Source organism: Primulina tabacum, chromosome 9, assembly GCF_025594145.1.
Source record: "Primulina tabacum isolate GXHZ01 chromosome 9, ASM2559414v2, whole genome shotgun sequence".
NCBI classification, from domain to species: domain Eukaryota; kingdom Viridiplantae; phylum Streptophyta; class Magnoliopsida; order Lamiales; family Gesneriaceae; genus Primulina; species Primulina tabacum.
The window spans coordinates 39,122,940-39,144,014 of NC_134558.1; the positions used below are offsets into that span (position 1 = coordinate 39,122,940).

Sequence of the window (21,075 nt, forward strand, 5' to 3'; positions counted from 1 at the left end):
TAAGTTTTTTGTGAGATGGTATCACGAATTTTTATCTGTGAGACGGGTCAACACTACCGATATTCACAATAAAAAATAATATTTTTTCATTGATAACCCAAATATTATTTCACATAAATTTTTGTCTTAAAACTTGTACTAAGTAGATTTTTCAATACATTCGTTTAGGACGATTCATAAAAACCCTGTCGGCCAAGGCGAGGTAGCCATTTATGTTCACCGAATTAATTGTGGGCAGCTCGAATCCTACGTTAAGCAATAACATTCATTGAATCGTTGATGTTACAAATCAAATATCCATCCTATTATTAAACAGAGCTGCACCAAGAACGTGAGTAGAATTTAGTATCTTTTGGAAATGTCCGTACGAGCATAAACATGTAAAATTCGTCTCAAATATAAATGTTATGTTTCTTTTTTATTCGTCTCGAATATATTATCAGATATTTATATTTAGTATTATTTTCTTATCTACTTCTATTTGTTAAAAACATTAGTTACTTCTCACAAGTTTTTACAATAAGAGTAAAATGAAAATTTGATTATTAAAACTAGCTTTTTCCAATAATTTCTTTAATTTGTACCTAAATAACATGGGCAAAAACTTGTATGAGACGGTCTCACGGGTCGTATTTTGCGAGCCGGATCTCTTATTTGGGTCATCCATGAAAAATGTTACTTTTTATGCTAAGAGTATTACTTTTTATTGTGAATATCAGTATGACTGACTCGTCTGACAAATAAAGATTTATGAGATCGTCTCACAAGAAATCTACCAGCTCAAATAAATGAGATGAGATAATTATATATTCATGTCCACGTTGTTGTAGAAAGACACTAAATCTTCACTGTTTTGGAAATGAATTGAAATCATGGCTTTTCAGTGTGTTTGGAAAGTTTTGTGAAATTTAAGTTTTTTTGAAAAAAATTATGATTCCCTAATAAAGACAATAGCGCAACGTATCCTTTTATCATTGCCTTGGTCAAATCTATTTTCCCAACTTAGAAATGTTGTACATATAATTCTTGATCACCGTATAACTTTTAATTTTACGACATTTTAGTGCAATCCCATACTTAATTGTTTCTCAATGGAAGTGAAGTGAAGTGATGCTTGCTCTTGTGGAGAATTCAGTTCAGTTTTCTTAGAATAAATATATATTTTTTTTTGAGAAATTACAAAGTTTATACCTAAATATGAAAATTTTAGCAGAAATTTTAAAATAAAAATAATTATTTATAATATTTTAAAAAATCTAAATTAAGATGAGAACCGAAGGATGAATTTAAATTTGAAAACAGACATTTAATGAGCGCGAGGATGACTGCTCGGTGTTGGTGCGTACTACGCACCAACCCACCCCTACAACTACACGTTACTAAAATACACTCGGAGCTAAATAAATTAATATAATAAAAAAATAGTTATTAAATACCCATCAACTATTTAATTAAGAAAATAATATCTTCACGTGTATTTGATATATATATATATACATATATATGAGAAAATCAATTTTTTAATTAAATAATTGACGGAAATTAGAAAATAAAATACCTCCAATATTATGCTGTTGGTGGATTATTGTATTTAAGACTGTTTTTTTCCGTACTGTACTAATTTTAAGTCGGGTATTTAAGCTATTTGAGTCTCAAAGTCTACGTTGGTTCCACTTACCGATTACCGAAGCGAGTTAACGCTTCCGTCTGTCAGCCACCTTCCCCTAACTTAGCTTCCACGTTACCGCAATCAATTTTGCCCTCCGATCCGACGGCGACTGAACGGTGGATCTAACGCCGTCAGTCTTCCCGACACTTGCACCGGATCCTATCTCCCTAAGTACCATACCAAAGAATGTGTTGGATAAATATTCTTTATTACTTAAACGCTGATAAATAAACTAATATTCAATCAATGCTATTAAATAATATGTTGGATAATATCTAAATTTTGATTAAAACAAACGTGGGCAAAAATAATTAAATCTTTAAGTTTTATGGATATAGGAAAATAAAATTATATCACTTTTAACAGTTTCAAATAATAATAATGAAATAATTAAAATGGTCTTTATAACTTTTTCGAGCTAACGAAGCACGTGAACTTTTGATCACTAATCATAAATTCGATTTTCCCAATCAACACATAATTGAATTACTTTGTTACCCTGTTTTTGTTGGCAACTGTATTAAAAATATTATAAAATAACAAAATTGAGTTTTGAACTCATTATTGATGTAAATCACTTGATAACAAAAATACCTGCTCTAAATTGGCCGGATATCATTATTGAATGCAGCTGGGCCTTGGTTGATCCCTAGAAAGCTCGGGCCCATATTTTCAGTGGTCCAACAGTAGATCATCTACCAACCAGCCGATGAAGAAAACATTCCATTTTTATATCTAATTTTTTTTATAAAAAAAAATTTAGAGTATTGCTATTTAAATTCACAGAAATGTGTTCCAATTTCGAAAAATTGGAAGATGTCGAAAATTAAATTTTTTTTAACATTAAACTAGATTTTTGAAAGATTTTATTGTTTGACTTCGAGCGAGGGGTCCCTATGCGTTGGAAACTAGGACTCTAGCATAATTGCGCACAAGTGGGGGTCCACGAAGCAACGGGAATTGGTCAACTTTTATTAATATGCTTGGAAATTTTTTTTTTTTTTTTTGTGTTTTTTTGGAAATTTATGTTCTAGGCGGGATTACTAAGATTTATAGGTGAGAAGAGTGGACTTTGAAGTGTCAGGATAAATTTATTCGATGCCATAGACGCGACGACGTATACTGGTTTTGTCGATTTAATTTGTTTATATTTTATCTTTTTTTGTCAAATTAAATGTTATATAATTGGGTATGTCGATTGTTGAATATGTAATGAGGACAAAATTTTAAGGTTAAAGTTGATTATTTTCAGTTTTTATTCTATCACAGTCCATGAGTAGGATCGTCAAAACAAACTTATCCGCAACCCACCAATTTTTAGTTATATTTGGTGGGTTATGAGCGATACCACGACAACCCACCATTTGACATGGTAACATGCCGTTTGGGCAGACTAGAAAATTGCAAGCTCTGAGAGTCTGATCCATTTTGACAACTCTACCTATGAAATATCTCGTCAATTATATAACTTAAATAACAGGTCTCGCACACAACGATCTTACGAATCTATATCCGTGAGACGAGTCGTCTCGATCTACACATGCGATGAAAAGTAATATATTTTACATATAAATAATCATTTTCAATCAAATCAACTATATATTGCACAATATATTTCATAACACAACTAAAAACATGATATTTTTGCAATGAAAATAATACTTTAGAAATAAAATAATACATTTTATGGGTTATGTCAAACATGTGCATCATAAAATTGAATCATAAGACGGTCTCACACGAGTTTAAGTGAAATTTTAAAAAGTTGGTTATATGCATATTTTAGTGAAAATTTCGATTTTCGGATTTTTTCACGGTACATTTTAACTTCGGTATCTTATTAGAGTTTTTGAAATTGGAAGGGAGAGCTCATATAGTTCCTATCTATCAACATTTATTTTGTACACATGAGCTGCCCTACATTCCTTGTACATTATTCCCGTAAAAATTGATCATGCTCATCATCCTCAGGACCTCCACACTTTATCCAAATGTCCTATCGCATGCTCAAATTTGTTCAAAATTTCAAAGACGTGTGCTGAAATTGAAAGCAAATTTTTTGTCTGAATCTGAGCCAGGCCGGGCTATCTATCTCACTGGTCCAAATGTTGTTTAGTTGGGCGTATCCTTTCGCTAACCACTCATTTGTCGGGCCGATGACAATTGAGCTTTGTTAGTTCAGAAGCGAGTCAAGTCCATGTCATACCAGAGATTTTGTCAATGACATAGGTTGATATGAAAATGTACATAAATTTATTTTATATATATATATATACAGAAACAGAAAAAATTCAAATTTTAAGAAATTATAGGATTGATTACATTTACTTCTCTCATGAGGTTATCATAATTATATATAAAAAAAAAAACTCGACTTACATTGAAAATTACATACACATCTCCTGAAATATATGTCAATCTTACAATTGACAATCACATACATATCTCTTGAAAATTACAAATATTTAAATCATTTGCTACAACCAACCTTCATTCTCACCAAATAATGGAAATTATTATTGACGTAGCCAAGATAATACATCTCATTCGATGTCTCCAACATTTTGTTCGTGACACATGTGACGATTTATTGTTTTTCTAAATGTTTATATAAGTAATATCTGCACAGGTGGATCCGGCACTCTCACATCCTCTTGACTTCCCCCACTTAAGGTGAAGTATTATTTTGATTACATCAATTATTTATACCACATATAAGTTTTTTTTAAAATATATTTTCGAACGAATTATAACAAAAGGAAAAAAAAAGCTGGGATCAACAAAACATGTAACAATCTCGTAAAATAAGGTCTTTGGTTTTCCAGATCAATGCTTATTTGTTTGTTTGTGTGTCTGTATGATACGAGGCTAGGAAAAAATTTACTCTCGATGAGGTAAGGAAAAATGTACTGATATCTCCAAATTTTTGCAACCTTAAAGTTCATATTTTAGCAATGTAATGTCTATGGTAATCATTTCTTATCCTTCTCTATTTAAAAAAAGAAAAAAAAAAACCTCCCAAACAAATGTTATATTTGTCCTATAAGTTATATTTGGTAGTCATGATAAGGGAATGATTATTAAATAATCATCATTTATCTCATGTTTGTTTATTTTTAATTTAGCACGGAGGCTCTTGATTATGATTGAAAGCCCTCACTATTTATGTTATTTGTGTTATTAAATATCCCTCCTCAAAGGTGTGATAATGTATAATTTTTGAATAATGATAATAATAAATTAATATAATATTTAAAATTTTATTATATTTTTTTATAAATTAACGGTAATTTGTAGAAAACTACACCTGCCAATGATTTTTTTAAGATTCAGTACATATAAGTTTTTTTTTGTATTTTAATATCTGACAAAAGACAAACTTAGTTTTTACCACATGTTTCATGTATTTTTACCTTTTTACCCTTTTTACTTAATAAAAAATTATATAAATCCCTTTTTTTGTTAGCCATCTTCTCTTTCCACTCACCATTCCCGATGCATTTGGACCACATATACATTGAATTAAAATATTTTTTTATTTAAAAAAAACAATTCACAACTAAGCATTGAACTTTTTGAAATATTTAATTTTACTTGCGAAATACTTAATTTCAATTTTAAAATACTTGATTTAGTAAATGACATACTCAGAATGAGTATTAAAATACTGGATATTCGAATATGCAACGCAAGTTCACCAAGTGCTCGTATTTCCATCCAAAATCTATTTAGATAACTTGTTCATTTCATTTAATTATTTTTTTATTTTAAAAAAAAACAAATTCGCAACTAAGCATTGAAATTTTTTCAGTACCTAGTTTTACTTGCGAAATACCTAATTTCAGTTTTAAAATACTTGATTTGGTAAATGAGATACTCATAAAAGTTAATAAAATACTGGATATTCGAGTAGGCAACGTAAGTTCACCAAATGCTCGCATTTTCATCCAAGATGCATTTGGATGACATGTACATTTCATTTAAATATTTTTTATTTTTAAATTTACAATTAAGCATCGAACTTTTTGACTAGGTGGCGGTAAAAGAGTGACGTCAAATTTTAACGGATAATGCATTCTATGTTGGGGACAGATCATGCGGCAGAGAAAGACTAAGATTGATCTTTATGAGATATGAAACAACACTAATATATAGATATGTACTTTCTCGGACTCATGAACCTAACGGACCGATCCGACAACATCCAAGTATGTGCATTATGCGCTGCCACAAGTATAAGTAAATAAAATTATGTTATATCTAACAATTATAGTTTTTCACTTGGTGTAAGCGCTTGATCTGACATAAGATATCAAAATTGATCTAGTAACAAACTTTTATGTGTCGGAAACGAAATAATCCCATGAACTAATTCAAACCTATGAGTTGGATGAATTAATTAATAAAACAAAATAGAGGATAAATATTCTTCTGTTGAATGGTTCTTGTTTTCGAAAATTTGAAAGTCTGGTCAACTATGAAAGAAAAGACTACCCCTTTATTTGTTAAATAAAAACTCAATGAAATGGTTCAAGGATTGAATGATGAAATAAATAAGATAGAATGATTGATTAAAGTTCAATGAGAAATGAATTTGTTGAGAATCTCGGTTCACCTACCCCTCATTAATCTACTTAATTCGTTCGACAATGATCTATGCTTTCGACGAGATTTCATATCCAATTGAACATGCCCTCTCAAGCTATGCCAAACTAATTCAACTCAGTGAAGTAATTAAATCTCTTTAATTATTTGTCAAGGGTGAATTGCATGTCGTTTTATTAAATCCCCTAGCTTTCGACCTACTGAACTATGACTATCGACGTGTATCCGACTTCATATTTCTATGTAAATTGTAAATCCACGTATTATGCTACTCGTTCCTATCACGGGTTATTCGCTCGAAAAACATTGTCCGAAAATCTTCAAATCTTCGCTCCAAGCCTTTTTTCTCTTTCAATGCTTTGTGGCTGCTAAAAAGTCCTTGAACATGTCATCCAAATGCATCTTGGATGGAAACACGAGCACTTGGTAAACTTACGTTGCATATTCAAATATCCAATATTTTAATACTTATTATGAGTATCTCATTTATCAAATCAAAGATTTTAAAACTGAAATTAGGTCTTTCGCAAGTAAAACTAAGTACTTGAAAAAGTTCAATGTTTAGTTGAGAATTTGTTTTTTTAACAATAAAAAAACAATTAAATGAAATTAACATGTCATCCAAATGTATCTTAGATAGAAATGCGAGCACTTGGTGAACTTACGTTACATATTCTAATATCCAGTATTTTAATACTCATTCTAAGTATCTCATTTATCAAATCAAGTATTTTAAAATTGAAATTAGATATTTCGCAAGTAAAAGTAAGTACTTCAAAATGTTCTATACTTAGTTGCGAATTTGTTTTTTTTTAAATAAAGAAAATAATTAAATGAAATGAACATGTCATCCAAATGCATCTTGGATGTAAATGCGAGCACTTGGTGAACTTATGTTGCATATTCGAATATCCAGTATTTTAATACTCATTCTGAGTATTTCATTTACTAAATCAAGTATTTTAAAATTTAAATTAGGTATTTTGCAAATAAAAGTAAGTGCTTGAAAAAGTTCAATGTTTAGTTACGAATTTGTTTTTTAACAATAAAAAAATAATTAAATGAAATGAACATGTCATCCAAATGCATCTTGGATGAAAATGCGAGCATTTGGTGAACTTACGTTGCCTACTCGAATATCCAGTATTTTATTAACTTTTATGAGTATCTCATTTACCAAATCAAGTATTTTAAAACTGAAATTAGGTATTTCGCAAGTAAAACTAGGTACTGAAAAAATTTCAATGCTTAGTTGCGAATTTGTTTTTTTTTAAAATAAAAAAATAATTAAATGAAATGAACAAGTTATCTAAATAGATTTTGGATGGAAATACGAGCACTTGGTGAACTTGCGTTGCATATTCGAATATCCAATATTTTAATACTCATTCTGAGTATCTCATTTACCAAATCAAGTATTTTAAAACTGCAATTAGGTATTTCGCAAGTAAAACTAAGTACTTGAAAAAGTTCGATGCTTAGTTGCGAATTTGTTTTGTTTTTTAAAATAAAAAAATAATTAAATGAAATGAACATGTCATCCAAATGGATCTTGGAAGGAAATACGAGCACTTGGTGAACTTGCGTTGCATATTCGAATATCAAATATTTTAATACACATTATGAGTATGTCATTTACTAAATCAAGTATTTTAAAATTGAAATTAAGTATTTCGCAAGTAAAATTAAATATTTCAAAAAGTTCAATGCTTAGTTGTGAATTGTTTTTTTAAAATAAAAAAATATTTTAATTCAATGTATATGTGGTCCAAATGCATCGGGAATGGTGAGTGGAAAGAGAAGATGGCTAACAAAAAAAGGGATTTATATAATTTTTTATTAAGTAAAAAGGGTAAAAAGGTAAAAATACATGAAACATGTGGTAAAAACTAAGTTTGTCTTTTGTCAGATATTAAAATACAAAAAAAAACTTATGTGTACTGAATCTTAAAAAAATCATTGGACAGGTGTAGTTTTCTACAAATTACCCATAAATTAATTTCATATATTTTTATTATTTTCAATCATCTTAAAGAAAATAAATTTTAATGCAAATCTATCTTAAATTAAATTTTTATAAATTTCTAATTTTGTTAATTATGAAAATAAATATTTATTAAATTCTAATTTATTTTGTTTAATGATTACCGTAATATTTTCAAATATATTTCTAATAAATATATTTAAATTAATTTTAAAAAATATAAAAGTATAATTATAAATATTTAATTATCTATCCAATTATTTTAAGAATATATATTTAATTAACACTCGAGGCATTTTGGTCATTGCGATAAAATTTACAAAATTAATTCATCATTTTAAAATCACACCAAACAGCATGTTATTTATCCCACCATACTATTAATCCATATATCTCATTTTTTAATAACTCTAATTACTAATCATTTACTTATCCCATCACACGTACCAAACGGAGCCTAAGCGTTTTTGTTTTCAGTATATTAATGATTAATTTTTTTTAAAAATATATATTTATTTAAAAATTTTACTATAATAATAAAGTACAATTATGTACTACGATTATTAAGAGCGAAATTATTTACTAAAAAAACACAAAATAATCTTTTCCAAAAAATGAGAGTTTCATACAAAATTCCCGATTCTTCCCCAAACTCCCTGGCTATACCATACATACACACATCATCATTATATCTATATACGGAGAGAGAAAATCTGAATCCTAAATAATTTGTACTAATCGATGTTGTTAATATTGCACGCCCTCAATTGTTAAATCTGAATTCAGCACCCTTCAGTGAAGAAGCCGATGCACCGATCTTATTCTGACGGAACCTCCAACCCCGAAACCTAAGCCCCACCCGATCGAGTTTTGCCATTGTGTTCTTGTTTCTGAATTTTTTATGTAGTGAAATAAGGCGGTGGGAATCTAGTTGATTTTGTATATGGTCCAATTTTTTTATTGCTTTTGGTAATTCGATTAATCGATTTGTGAGGAGAATGAACGGTGGTGATGGTGGAGAGGCAGCGGCAGCTACGGCGGGTCCACCAGCGCCGCTGGAATGGAAATTTTCTCAGGTATTTGGGGAGAGGACGGCTGGCGAAGAAGTGCAAGAAGGTAAAATTGATCAATGAGTATGATTAATTCATGCTACGGTTCGGATCTTGTCGTAGATTTTTGGGTTCCAGTAATTTGATCTGTTTTTGGATTGTGGGTCGAGTGGGAATTAATTGGTTTTGCGCAAATTATTAATTGTAATTGTATGAGTTTCGGTGGGGAGTTTCAGCGAGTGATCTGCATGTGACTGTTTTTAATCAGTTGTTTCAGGGAAGATGGTTCGGTGGCGAACTTAATTAGTTTAGTGCTTAGTTTGATTCTGGAGTATATTACTGCATGAACTTAATCATGTGTCTGAAGAATGTTAATCAGTCGGGCGTTGAATCTCTTAGAGTTGCTATTCTACTTCGTGTTGATCTTGTTTTCTTTAATCCGAGTTTGAAGACAAATCCACCTCCTTTCATGGTTTGAACTGCAGTCATCAACTTTATATTGAGGCAAACCGAGGGTTGGCATTTTTACCCTCTGCACGCAGTGATAAAGTTTTCATTGAACGTTTCTGCAAGCATGAATTCTGTGCTGCCAGTTGTTGTCTTGGTAGTGGGCATTAATGTCGTTTATCCAAAACTTTTTAACTGATGGCGAACTATCAGGAGATTCATGCAACAAAATTGGAAAAGAGCTGTCTGCTCATTCCTTTTCCCCTTTTTGGGTCATAGGAAATCGAGTGTGGCGAGACGTGTCATGAGATGATACTAGGCCTCCAAAATGCGACAATCCATTGGTTTAATGATGTAGGACTTTACGAATGTTGGTTTGTGTATGTGGCTCTATTCAAACTTGTCATGTTCGGTATCATCTAAGTGGGTAAAAATAGGCTTAACGAAAGTCAAAATTTTCCCATTCCACATTAAAATTGAAAATTGCCACATTTTTGCCTATTATTGCATTTATTAAATGTGTTTTGAGTAACTATTTCCATGGTTTCTTATTTACACTGTCAATGTGATAGGTACATTCTAGTTATTATAATAAACTATCGTACTTTTTATTACGTATGTATCAAATCTCCATAAGCATAATATACTCTGCTGGTTATCCTAAAATACCGACTCATACGATTGTTGATAATTTAATTAATCTTGGAGTGGGTTAAGGCTATATACTAAATCCATTCTATATGAATCAGGAGAAATGGTAAATCCTTAACAATATACTTGATTTGGCTTGGTTATTGAGAGGTGGAACAGATCATCCGATTCGTTTCTGTCCCATGGACAGTATACTTGTGGGGAATGACAGTCATTATGATGATGATTCTGCAGATGTTATCCTTCTTCAAAGTCTAGCAGCTTCTTGGTTCTGACATGCATTAAGTGGCTTCGGAAATGCTATCGTTCTAGTTTGAACTTGATGCTAATTGTCCATGCATGAAATAGTGTATTCAGAAATGATAGATTGCTTAACTTATTGTGTCATTATATTTAACTCTTCATCCTCTTGATTTTTTTTAATATCATATTTGGCACACATTTTAAGCTGTTTCTCGAACTAAATGTTTATCGTTGGTTCTTCCTTCTAATATACAGTCGATATAATATCTGCAATTGAGTTTGACAAAACTGGCAACCACCTTGCTACTGGTGACCGCGGTGGAAGGGTGGTTTTATTTGAAAGGACCGATACCAAGGAGGTTACAATCCACATGTCAAAAAGGATTTTATTTTGTCGGTGATTTGGTGTCTTTTACATTCGTTTTTAAAATATTTTCTTCTACATTTGCAGCATGGAAGAAATCGAAAAGATTTAGAGAAGATGGACTACCCAATAAGTCGACATCCAGAGTTTCGTTACAAAACTGAATTTCAGAGCCATGAACCAGAGGTCTGTATAAAAGCTTTATTTTTCCCCTGTTTCTCATATACCATACCTGTGAGATTCCCAGTTAAATTGCATTTTAAGCACGTCCTTTAGTTGTAACTACGATTGAATTGTGATGCATACACATACCCGTTTCTGCAGTTTGATTATCTGAAGAGTTTGGAAATCGAGGAGAAGATCAATAAGATACGCTGGTGCCAAACAGCTAATGGAGCCGTCTTTCTTTTGTCCACTAATGACAAAACCATTAAGTTTTGGAAGGTGAGATCTGGAATGAATCCCCTTTTTTGGTAATTTTGTTTGGAAACAAAGAGAAATATTCCAATTTAATCATTCTTAGTTATCTTTATGTACAACTTTAATTGAGACTCCCGCCATATGTGTATCTCAACTGAGTATAGTATTTGTTCTGAACATATAATTTGCTTATTTCTTAATGTGTGTGTGTGTGTCTTTAATGTACCTGCCAAAACAGTGTCCTTGATTTTTTCCTAGCATCCCTGGACTGATTTTTTTCTTTCCTTCTCGAATCTAAAGTAAGCTAGTTATGCATATTATTCCTTAAAAACAACGATCCTTTGATTCTTCAGTTTTGTATTACTCACTTTATTCCCTCCCTACATTTCTGACTATATTACTTTTAAGGATTCAAATGTTTCTGTTTGATTTGGGCAGGTTCGAGAAAAGAAAGTTAAGAAAATTTCTGAATTGAATGTTGATCCTTCTAAAGTTTGCTGTGCTGCAAGTTCTAGTGATTCTTCTAGTCATAAGCAGCATCTTTCTAATGGGAGCTATTCAGATCGATATTACAACTTTCCAAGAAATGACGGACTGTCCTTGCCTTCTGACAGCATCCATTCACTGAGATTACCTATGGTAGTTGTTCTTGACTGAGCTGAAGTTTTACTTGAGGAATTGGGAACACACTTTTCACGTGATGGCCATCCATTTGAATTTATTGTGTTACTCATTCCCTGGTAATTATGTCGTGTTAATTTTAGATTACAAGTGCTGAGAGCAGTCTCGTTGCAAGATGTAGGAGAGTTTATGCTCATGCCCATGACTACCATATCAATTCGATCTCAAATAACAGGTGAAAAATAAAAAAAAATTATCTTGCTGTGTGGATGTATTTCTGTGAATTCTTGTTCCTGCTTTTCTTTCATCCTTGTCAAGAGTTGGGAGAACTCGCAAATTGAAGCCATACCTGGAGATTTATTTTTGGTGATTCAAATTCCTCATTTATGGCTGCGAAATGGGGAAGCATTATCGAGGACCCTGCGGACTGGCCCTTGCAGAATATTAAACAATGATAAACTTTGTTATTGCCTTATTTCCCCCTAAATATATAATTCAAGTGGCCTCTTTAATTTTGGAAGCATTATCAAGAACACTGCGGACTGACCCTTGCAGAATATTAAACAACAAGAAACTCTGTTATTGCCTTATTTTCCCCTAAAAATATAATTCAAGTGACCTCTTTAATTGGAGGATCTATTCTGAGGATGATTTCCCATTAGTACTTAAAATTGTGGCTCACACTGCTTGACAAATCGGCTATTCTAGCATTTATCTATTAATGAATATCACAGAAGCTCATAAATCAGGTATACCTTTTGATTAAAATGAGTTGTTAGAAAACTTCTCTTCACGTAGCTATACTGTATGAATCATTGTCTTTTTATGTTCGAATGCATAGTATGCCCCAAAACTACCACGTGAACTATATATGCTTCCGAAACTCCACCTTCTAAAATTTCACATCTTCCACGGCACCCTTTCTCTTTGTTTCAGTGACTTGAGTTCAAACATTCTGATTAATTTTGTTGCAATGCTTTTCAGTGATTGTGAAACATTTATATCAGCTGATGATCTTAGAATCAATCTCTGGAACTTGGAAATAAGCAGTCAAAGCTTCAATATTGTTGATGTGAAGCCAGCAAATATGGAGGACCTAACTGGTGAACTGTTTGTTTTATGGTTTTCAATAGATTTTGTCTGTTACCATTATTTTCTACTTTTCATCAGGATTGTTCCAAATCTCGATCAGTTGAATAAAGCACATGTTTTTTATTCTTTCAAATTCTGAATGTGATATGTCATCGCTTGTGAAGGCATTAAACTTTATTAATGATTTGAAAATATCTTACCTTTACCTTCTAAATTCATGAATGAACAAAAAAGAATAATGTGGCAAATAAACAGATCAAATCAACATGATGTCAATGCAGAACTAGTTGTATTGACTGATGTCTGCCTTATTGCAGAGGTGATAACATCAGCAGAATTCCATCCTACTCATTGTAATATGTTAGCATATAGTAGTTCAAAAGGATCCATTCGTCTTATTGATCTGCGGCAATCAGCTTTGTGTGATTCACATTCTAAACTGTAAGTTAATTAGTTTTATACTCGTAAGTGCTTTTTTCCTGATAAATTAAATTCTCAGTTGTTTTTCCGTCTCTCTTTTCTTTCGTTTGCCTCAACAATTGTTCATAATTTTGAATTTTGATATACTTTTCTTGCAAATGCTCCATAATTAATGAACTATTAAAGATACGTTCGTAAACAGATTTGAGGAGCAGGAGGCGCCTGGATCGAGGTCATTTTTCACTGAGATCATTGCTTCAATATCAGATATTAAGTTTGCCAAGGATGGAAGACATATACTTAGTCGTGATTACATGACCCTAAAGGTTCTATCCTGTGATACTATACTGTCTACAACTTGACAAGCATATTGTTAGTTCTCCATTTGGTCAAAAAGTTCAATGTTTCTTATTCTGAGTTGTATATTTTGTCTGGGTTGGTTCAACTGAATCACATTGGATGTAGTGAGGTACCTAGGCATCATGTGGTCAGTGAAACATGCGGTCTGAGGCAATGAACAATTTCTCTGACTTTAGTATCCAGGTGTTAGAGAAACGAGTAGTTATGATTTAATAGCATGAAATTACAGTGAGTGTTTGAAATTGACTGTTCTCATTTTGGTTTACCAAAACTTTCAAAGATTGTTCCCCAACTCCATCATGACCATGAAGGTGGGAAACGATCTATGTCATAATATTCTAGACACTGTTTGAACAAGTACTTATATTTGGATAACACTTTTTTAAAAATTCAAAGACATTTTCAAGTTTTTTCCACTTATAAAACATTAAAAACGTTTTAAAGTTTCAAACGAGGCCCTATTAATTTGTTCCACTATTTTGCTGTTGAAAATTTCTATCCTGGGAAGAAGATCCGTACTTTCAGCTTCATTGGATCAGGATCGTAAAAGGTATTCAGACGTCTTTGTCAGTGTCAGTTTTGATAATTGCTGAGTATTCATGTTATTCGGTTTCAGCTGTGGGATATCAATATGGATTCTGGCCCAGTAGCAACTTTCCAGGTTCATGAATATTTAAGACCCAAGGTAAACCGAAAGACAGCCAATTTGACCTGGTGGTGCTATTTTATTTCTTAAAACACGTGTCACTGAGCTGATTAAAATATTATTTTGATAATTTCCAGCTGTGCGACTTGTATGAAAATGATTCTATTTTCGATAAATTTGAATGTTGCCTCAGCGGCGACGGTCTTCGGGTGGCAACTGGTTCTTACAGGTATATTATGTATGGTTGGTAATATTAATGTTGCTTTCTTCTTTGTCCATCTGACAATATTCTTGTCTTGATTTCAGCAATCTGTTCCGCCTGTTTGGTTGTAGTGCGGACAGCACTGAAGCAACCACTTTAGAAGCTAGCAAAAACCCAATGAGGTACTTCTATCAAGTCTAGATTTGTCAAGTTGGTAAAACTTAAGTTACGCCATATCCGTACAATCTTGCTTCTTATTTGTTTAACACAAACCACTCGATCGCATTTTCAGAAGGCAGATTCAAACCCCTTCAAGACCTGCCAGATCACTGAGCAGCAGCATTACTCGAGTTGTTAGACGAGGTATTTTTATTTCCCTTACCATCTTATTATCTTAATTTTCTTTGTGAAATTTAACGCACTTTTTCGAGTTCTAAATTACAGGCTCAGAAAGTCCTGGAGTTGACTCCAATGGAAATTCGTTTGATTTCACTACAAAGCTGCTTCACCTTGCATGGCACCCATCAGAAAACTCAATAGCCTGTGCTGCTGCGAATAGCCTGTACATGTACTATGCATAAAAACTCCATTTTCAGAAAACCGTGCACCATTTTGGGTCCCCGTTCAAGAACGATTCATTCAGCAAATCAAGCTTTGCCCTCTCATACCTGTATATGTTCCATCCGTTGCTGTAGCATATGTGCCTCAAATAGCTTTGCGAAGGAACAATTGTCTTTGTACGGAAACGACCCTCCGTCAGTTTACACCCTTTCTGCTTCACCCTCTATGTTTCCTTCAATTTTTGTCTTTCCTGGAGAGGAAAGACACTGTTCAGTTCTTTCTATGTCGGGGTAGAAGTTGGGAAACAACGGATTTAATTCATCTATGAACAAAACTAAAACTAAAGGCTGTCTTGTATTGTCCCTAGTATTTCTCTTCTTCATTTATTTTTTAGGTAAAGATGTAGCATTTTTAACTTATGGAACAGAGGTATTTCTAACTTTTGAGAGGTTCAAGTTCATGACCTTTAAATAGTAGCCTAATGCTTTTGCTACTATTTTTTTATTTATAGAGTATGATTTTACTTATTGTTTTTTTCTTTTTTAAAATTCTCATCAAATTTCCTTTCTTGAAATATCTGACATTGGGTTCCGTAATTTGTACAAAAAAATTTCTCGGCAACCTTTGCTGTTAATTTTTGAGGCCACTTTGTGAAGGTTAAGTAAGGTTAATTTTTTTGTTTTTACATAATTTTTTAACGAGGCGTGATATTACAATAATTAATCCGTGGATAAGATCGAGATAGTTAATTATATACGTTTTTTTCTGCAATATCTAATATTAAATATAATAAGGTATATTTGGTGATGAACAAAAGGCATACTATTTCAGCCCTTTGGCTTGGCTCGCTAAATAATTGGATAATTATTATGCAAATTTAAATTACATAAAATAAGTGAGTTATATTTATTCATCATAAAAAATTCTCGTCAAAATTCATCAATCTTTCATTGCTTCAAGAGTTTCCTCTGCATAATATCTAAATCTATAACGTTAATCGAGAGAAGCTTAGGGAAAGTAACCAAAGAACAAAATGTTGAGCAATTATTTATGTAATCTATAAACGAATGTAAAAAATATCTGTAGCCAATATTAGTTTATTATTTATTAATCATATTTCAATCAACTCATTATACAAGTAATCATCAAATATGAAAAATATAAGCCGTCCTCGCTTACATGGACCCGTTTTTAATATGAAAATCGGCTCGCGATTATTGCTCCTGATGTAACCTTATAAACACGTTTAAATTTAGGTTGCGTAGGAGAATAAATTTCAAATATATTTTTGATTTTGTTTGGACGTATAAAATTAAAATGAATTTCAAATATATTATAAAAAGTAATATCCTTAGCATACCAAATAAGATAACCGTCTCACAAAATACGACTCGTGATAACGCCTCACACAAATATTTGCCCTAAAACAAATATCATTTTAAATACATCTCTAAAATATTTGCCGAAATCAAACTCAATTTGAAAAGTGTACAAAATAATCTCCAACCAATTGCACTATGTTTTGTACCATAACATAATATTATCGTAATATTCTTTTTATTTCAATATTAATATTTCTATTTCCTAATAACTATTTATAGTTTTATAATTAATTAAATATTTTAATTTATATATTAAAATATGAATTAATTATTTCGTATAAAAAAATAATTATTTTATCTATAGACAAAATTTTCTTAATTTTTATTTTTATGTTTCGTAATTTGCTTGTTTGTTAGCTTCTTCTTTCGTAATATTTATTATTTGTCATTAGTAATTTATATTATTTTTAAAGCATTAGTAATTTATTTTGGTTGTTTTTAAAATATATATTTTTATACTTAATTAATTTCGAATCAAAGTACTAAAATTTTTATAATTAAGCTTTCAAAATTTTAAAGAAATTTAATCTAATATTTATTTTAAATATAAAATAATTAAATTAAACTAAATCATTTAAGAAATTTAAAAATAAACATGTGACACATCTACAGTTCTGCGCCACAGAATTTGGAGTTGTTTCAATGACACCAACTGAAGGATAGCTTATTTATTAGTCGAAACATTTGACCGTGCATGTGTGAGGGCATCTGCATGGTTAATACTCCGAGTCATAAATAAGCTGTCCGCCAGCTTCGAGAATGACTTGGCACTGTCAACGATAATCCATAAACTCTGACAGACTATGTGACGTGGAAGTTGCAGAAATAATAATTCACATTAAAATCAACGAATGGAAGTGCCTTTGCCATTTAAAAAAAAAAATTCTTCATTTATAGAAATAGTTTGATGAAAACTAAACCAATCTCCTGGTTTCACTGATATATACAAGAATTTGAATCCGACTTTTATTCTTTCATTGTTCTCTGTTCAGTGTTCTGTACGTTCCTTCTACCATCCTTCTTCCGAGAATCCTATTTTCACACCATTTTTCTCCCTCTTTAAGCAAACCCACTTCGAATTCAATCCCAAGACTCAATCTTTTAATCATTTCCCGAACTTAATATCGAATTAAAACTGACCCCCATCAAGAAATCATCCAAAAACCGACCTTTTTTTATCCAGAGAATGCAAGACCCATCACTGTATTCTCAGATCAGATCAATGATACAGCCGCAGCCACAATTCCCAGATCAAGAACACTTGAAGTGTCCAAGGTGTGATTCCGCAAACACGAAGTTTTGCTACTACAATAACTATAATCTCTCTCAGCCACGCCACTTTTGCAAGAGCTGTAAAAGGTACTGGACTAAAGGCGGCGCGTTAAGGAACATCCCTGTCGGCGGCGGCTCCAGGAAGAACACCAAGCGTAGCTCCTCCTCCGCTGCCGCCTCACACAACCATCAGAGCAAACGCCCATGCTGCAACATCAGCATCTAATAACAGCAAAATACACGATGCATCAGAAATTAAAGAGCTATTGCGTCTCGAGGGGGATAACTGCGTGGGGCAGTTTGCTAACTCGATGGAGTTGAGTGGGGGTTTCAGCTCCCTGTTCCCAATGCCAATGGGTAGGCAATTTGGTAATTTTCTTGATGGAACCAATGAGTCAAGCTTGCAGTTCAAGGACCATTTTGGAGATCCGGGTCCGGGTCATAATATGAAACATCGATTTGGGATGGAAAGTGGGAATGATAGTAAGAATGGTAATGGTAGTTTCTTGGTTAATGGTCGCAACGGATTATGGCTTGCATGATCTTTTGTTAAGTTCTATATTTAACCTTCGTTTTTTCTTCCAATTTTCTTTTCAAGAAACTTATTTTCCCCGTATTTTCGAAGTTGTTGATGCAAAATACATATGAGGAATGTAAATTTAGCAATATTAAAATATAAATGATTTTGTTTTGAAAATATGTTGATGAAGTTGAAAGAATGTTTTCTTCGTTGCTTTCTCATTCTCAATCATCAGAATATATCCTCAAGATTGTAGCATTATCCTAGGCTACAAAACAGGAAACTAACAATATACATTGACTGATTTTAGGCTAGAGTATAGGAGGCTAATTAGACGGCTAACAATATACATTGACTTTACAAAATATTTACTATATTTAACACTCCCCCGCATTTGAAACGGGAGGTTTACGAACGCTGAGACTATCCCGAAAATCTTCAAATAACACATGTGGCAAACCCTTAGTGAAAATATCTGCTATTTGATAACGGGAGGGGACATGGAGAACGCAGACTTCTCCTCGTGCAACCTTCTCTCGGACAAAATGGATATCCATTTCTATATGCTTTGTACGTTGATGTTGAACTGGATTACCCGACAAATAAATAGCACTGACATTGTCACAATACACCAAAGTAGCTTTCTTAACCGGACAATGCAACTCTAAGAGAAGGTTTCGAAGCCAGCATGACTCAGAAACCACATTCGCTTCCCCACGATACTCGGCCTCGGCACTAGAACGAGATAATGTGGGTTGACGCTTTGACGACCAAGAGACCAAGTTGTCCCCTAAAATTACACAATAACAAGATGTAGATCTCCTCGTATCAGGGCAGCCACCCCAATCCGCATCCGTGTAGGATACTAGAGAGGAAAAAGATGATGGATACAAATGTAGGCCATGATTTAATGTACCCTGAACATATCTAATAATCCGTTTGAGAGCAGACATATGGTCCATCCTTGGATCATGCATATGTAGACAAATCTGTTGGACGACATATGAGATATCCGGCCTCGTGAAGGTAAGGTATTGTAGAGCCCCTGCAAGACTCCGATACAGAGAAGGATCATCAAAGGGAGCACTAGATGTAGCACTAACCTTTGATTTGGTGTCAACTGGAGTAGCCGATGATTTACAAGAGATCATTCCGGCACGTTCAATTATATCTTCGGCATATGTGCGTTGAGAAAGGAACATACCACCTTTATGTCGAGTCACCGCAATACCCAAAAAGTAATTCAATGGACCAAGATCCTTCATAGCAAATTCAGAACTAAGAAGATCCATAATAAAGAACCTGGAGAGCATGAGACGAAGCAGTAAGAATAATGTCATCAACACATAATAAAATATAAGCCATTTCTGACCCTTTGCTGTAAATGAATAATGAGCTGTCACATCGACTATTAGTGAAACCGATAGACATAACAAAATCAGCAAAGCGCTTATACCAAGCTCTGGGAGCTTGCTTAAGCCCATACAAAGACTTACGCAGGAGGCAAACATAGTCTGGATGGGTACGATCCCTATATCCCACTGGTTGATGCATATATACTGTTTCTTGAAGCTCACCATGAAGGAAGGCATTCTTGACATCCAATTGATGGATTGGCCATGCCTTAGAAAGAGAAAGACTGAGAACAGTGCGAATAGTTGCCGGTTTGACAATCGGACTAAAAGTTTCCCCACAATCAATGCCAACTTGTTGAGTTTTCCCATCACCTACAAGACGGGCTTTATGCCTCTCAAAATCACCGTTAGATTTAAATTTATGAGTACAAATCCACATAGACCGAATAACATTAACACCAGGAGGTCGGGGCACCAAATCCCACGTCTTATTTTTCATAAGAGCATGATATTCATCATCCATGGCCATTTTCCAATTTGGGTCACGAAGTGCCGCTATTGGATTTCGAGGCAAAAGGGACTGCGAAACCGTGTTGTGTAATGCTTGGTATTTTGGGTTGGGTTTGTGAATACCATGCTTACTTCAAGTGACCAGTGGGCTTAGGAAGAGGAGTATTGGGAGGAGGAGCAATGACTGGGCCTGGTGAGGGTCGGGCCGTGCGTGAGGCAGAAGGGGGAGTAGGGATTGTAGTAGGAGAGATGGGAGATGCGGAAGGAGGAGTGGTTCGGGAGGGGGGAGCTGCTGGAAGAGGAGCCGCAGATTGTTGAAGGTGATCTAAGACATAAGAAAAGAGACCACTATCCAAAAAATCATATGTATGTGACGAAGGGGAATGCAGTGATGCATAGGGAAAGACATTCTCATCAAAAATGACATGGCGACTAATGATAATTAGACGAGATGACAAATCATAGCATTTATAACCACGATGATTAGGTGGAAAACCCAAAAAGACACAAGGAGTAGATCGAGGCTGCAATTTATGGATTTTAGTGGAAGGAATAAGAGGATAACATAGACACCCAAAAACCCGAAGATGAGAATATAAGGGAACCCTTTGATATAAGATTTGAAGAGGGGACTTATTACCCAAAAGTTTGCTCGGAAGAATATTAAGAAGATATGTTGCCATTTGTAATGCATGATGCCAA

General features: G+C 33.1%; 1 protein-coding gene and 1 pseudogene across 1 annotated transcript; both read left to right on the top strand.

Annotated features, from left to right (window-relative positions):
- Positions 1-8,897: 8,897 nt before the first annotated feature.
- On the top strand, positions 8,898-15,860 carry LOC142556048 (serine/threonine protein phosphatase 2A 55 kDa regulatory subunit B beta isoform-like). Its single transcript, XM_075667253.1, has 14 exons — positions 8,898-9,374; positions 10,904-11,007; positions 11,100-11,198; positions 11,337-11,456; positions 11,871-12,071; positions 12,197-12,288; positions 13,038-13,156; positions 13,463-13,586; positions 13,768-13,891; positions 14,542-14,610; positions 14,709-14,800; positions 14,878-14,955; positions 15,066-15,136; positions 15,218-15,860. Exons 1-14 carry the CDS (start codon positions 9,257-9,259, stop codon positions 15,352-15,354), a joined length of 1,548 nt encoding a protein of 515 aa, XP_075523368.1. The 5' UTR covers positions 8,898-9,256; the 3' UTR covers positions 15,355-15,860.
- A 1,714-nt stretch (positions 15,861-17,574) lies between these two features.
- LOC142556734 (uncharacterized) lies at positions 17,575-18,604 on the top strand (annotated as a pseudogene).
- The last annotated feature ends 2,471 nt before the right edge of the window (positions 18,605-21,075 follow it).

Coding starts and splice junctions, on each gene's coding strand:
- LOC142556048 (XM_075667253.1), top strand. CDS start 9,257: ATGAACGGTGGTGATGGTGGAGAGGCAGCGGCAGCTACGGCGGGTCCA. Junction 11,199..11,336: donor TTCAGAGCCATGAACCAGAG/GTCTGTATAAAA, acceptor CCGTTTCTGCAG/TTTGATTATCTGAAGAGTTT. Junction 14,956..15,065: donor GCTAGCAAAAACCCAATGAG/GTACTTCTATCA, acceptor TCGCATTTTCAG/AAGGCAGATTCAAACCCCTT.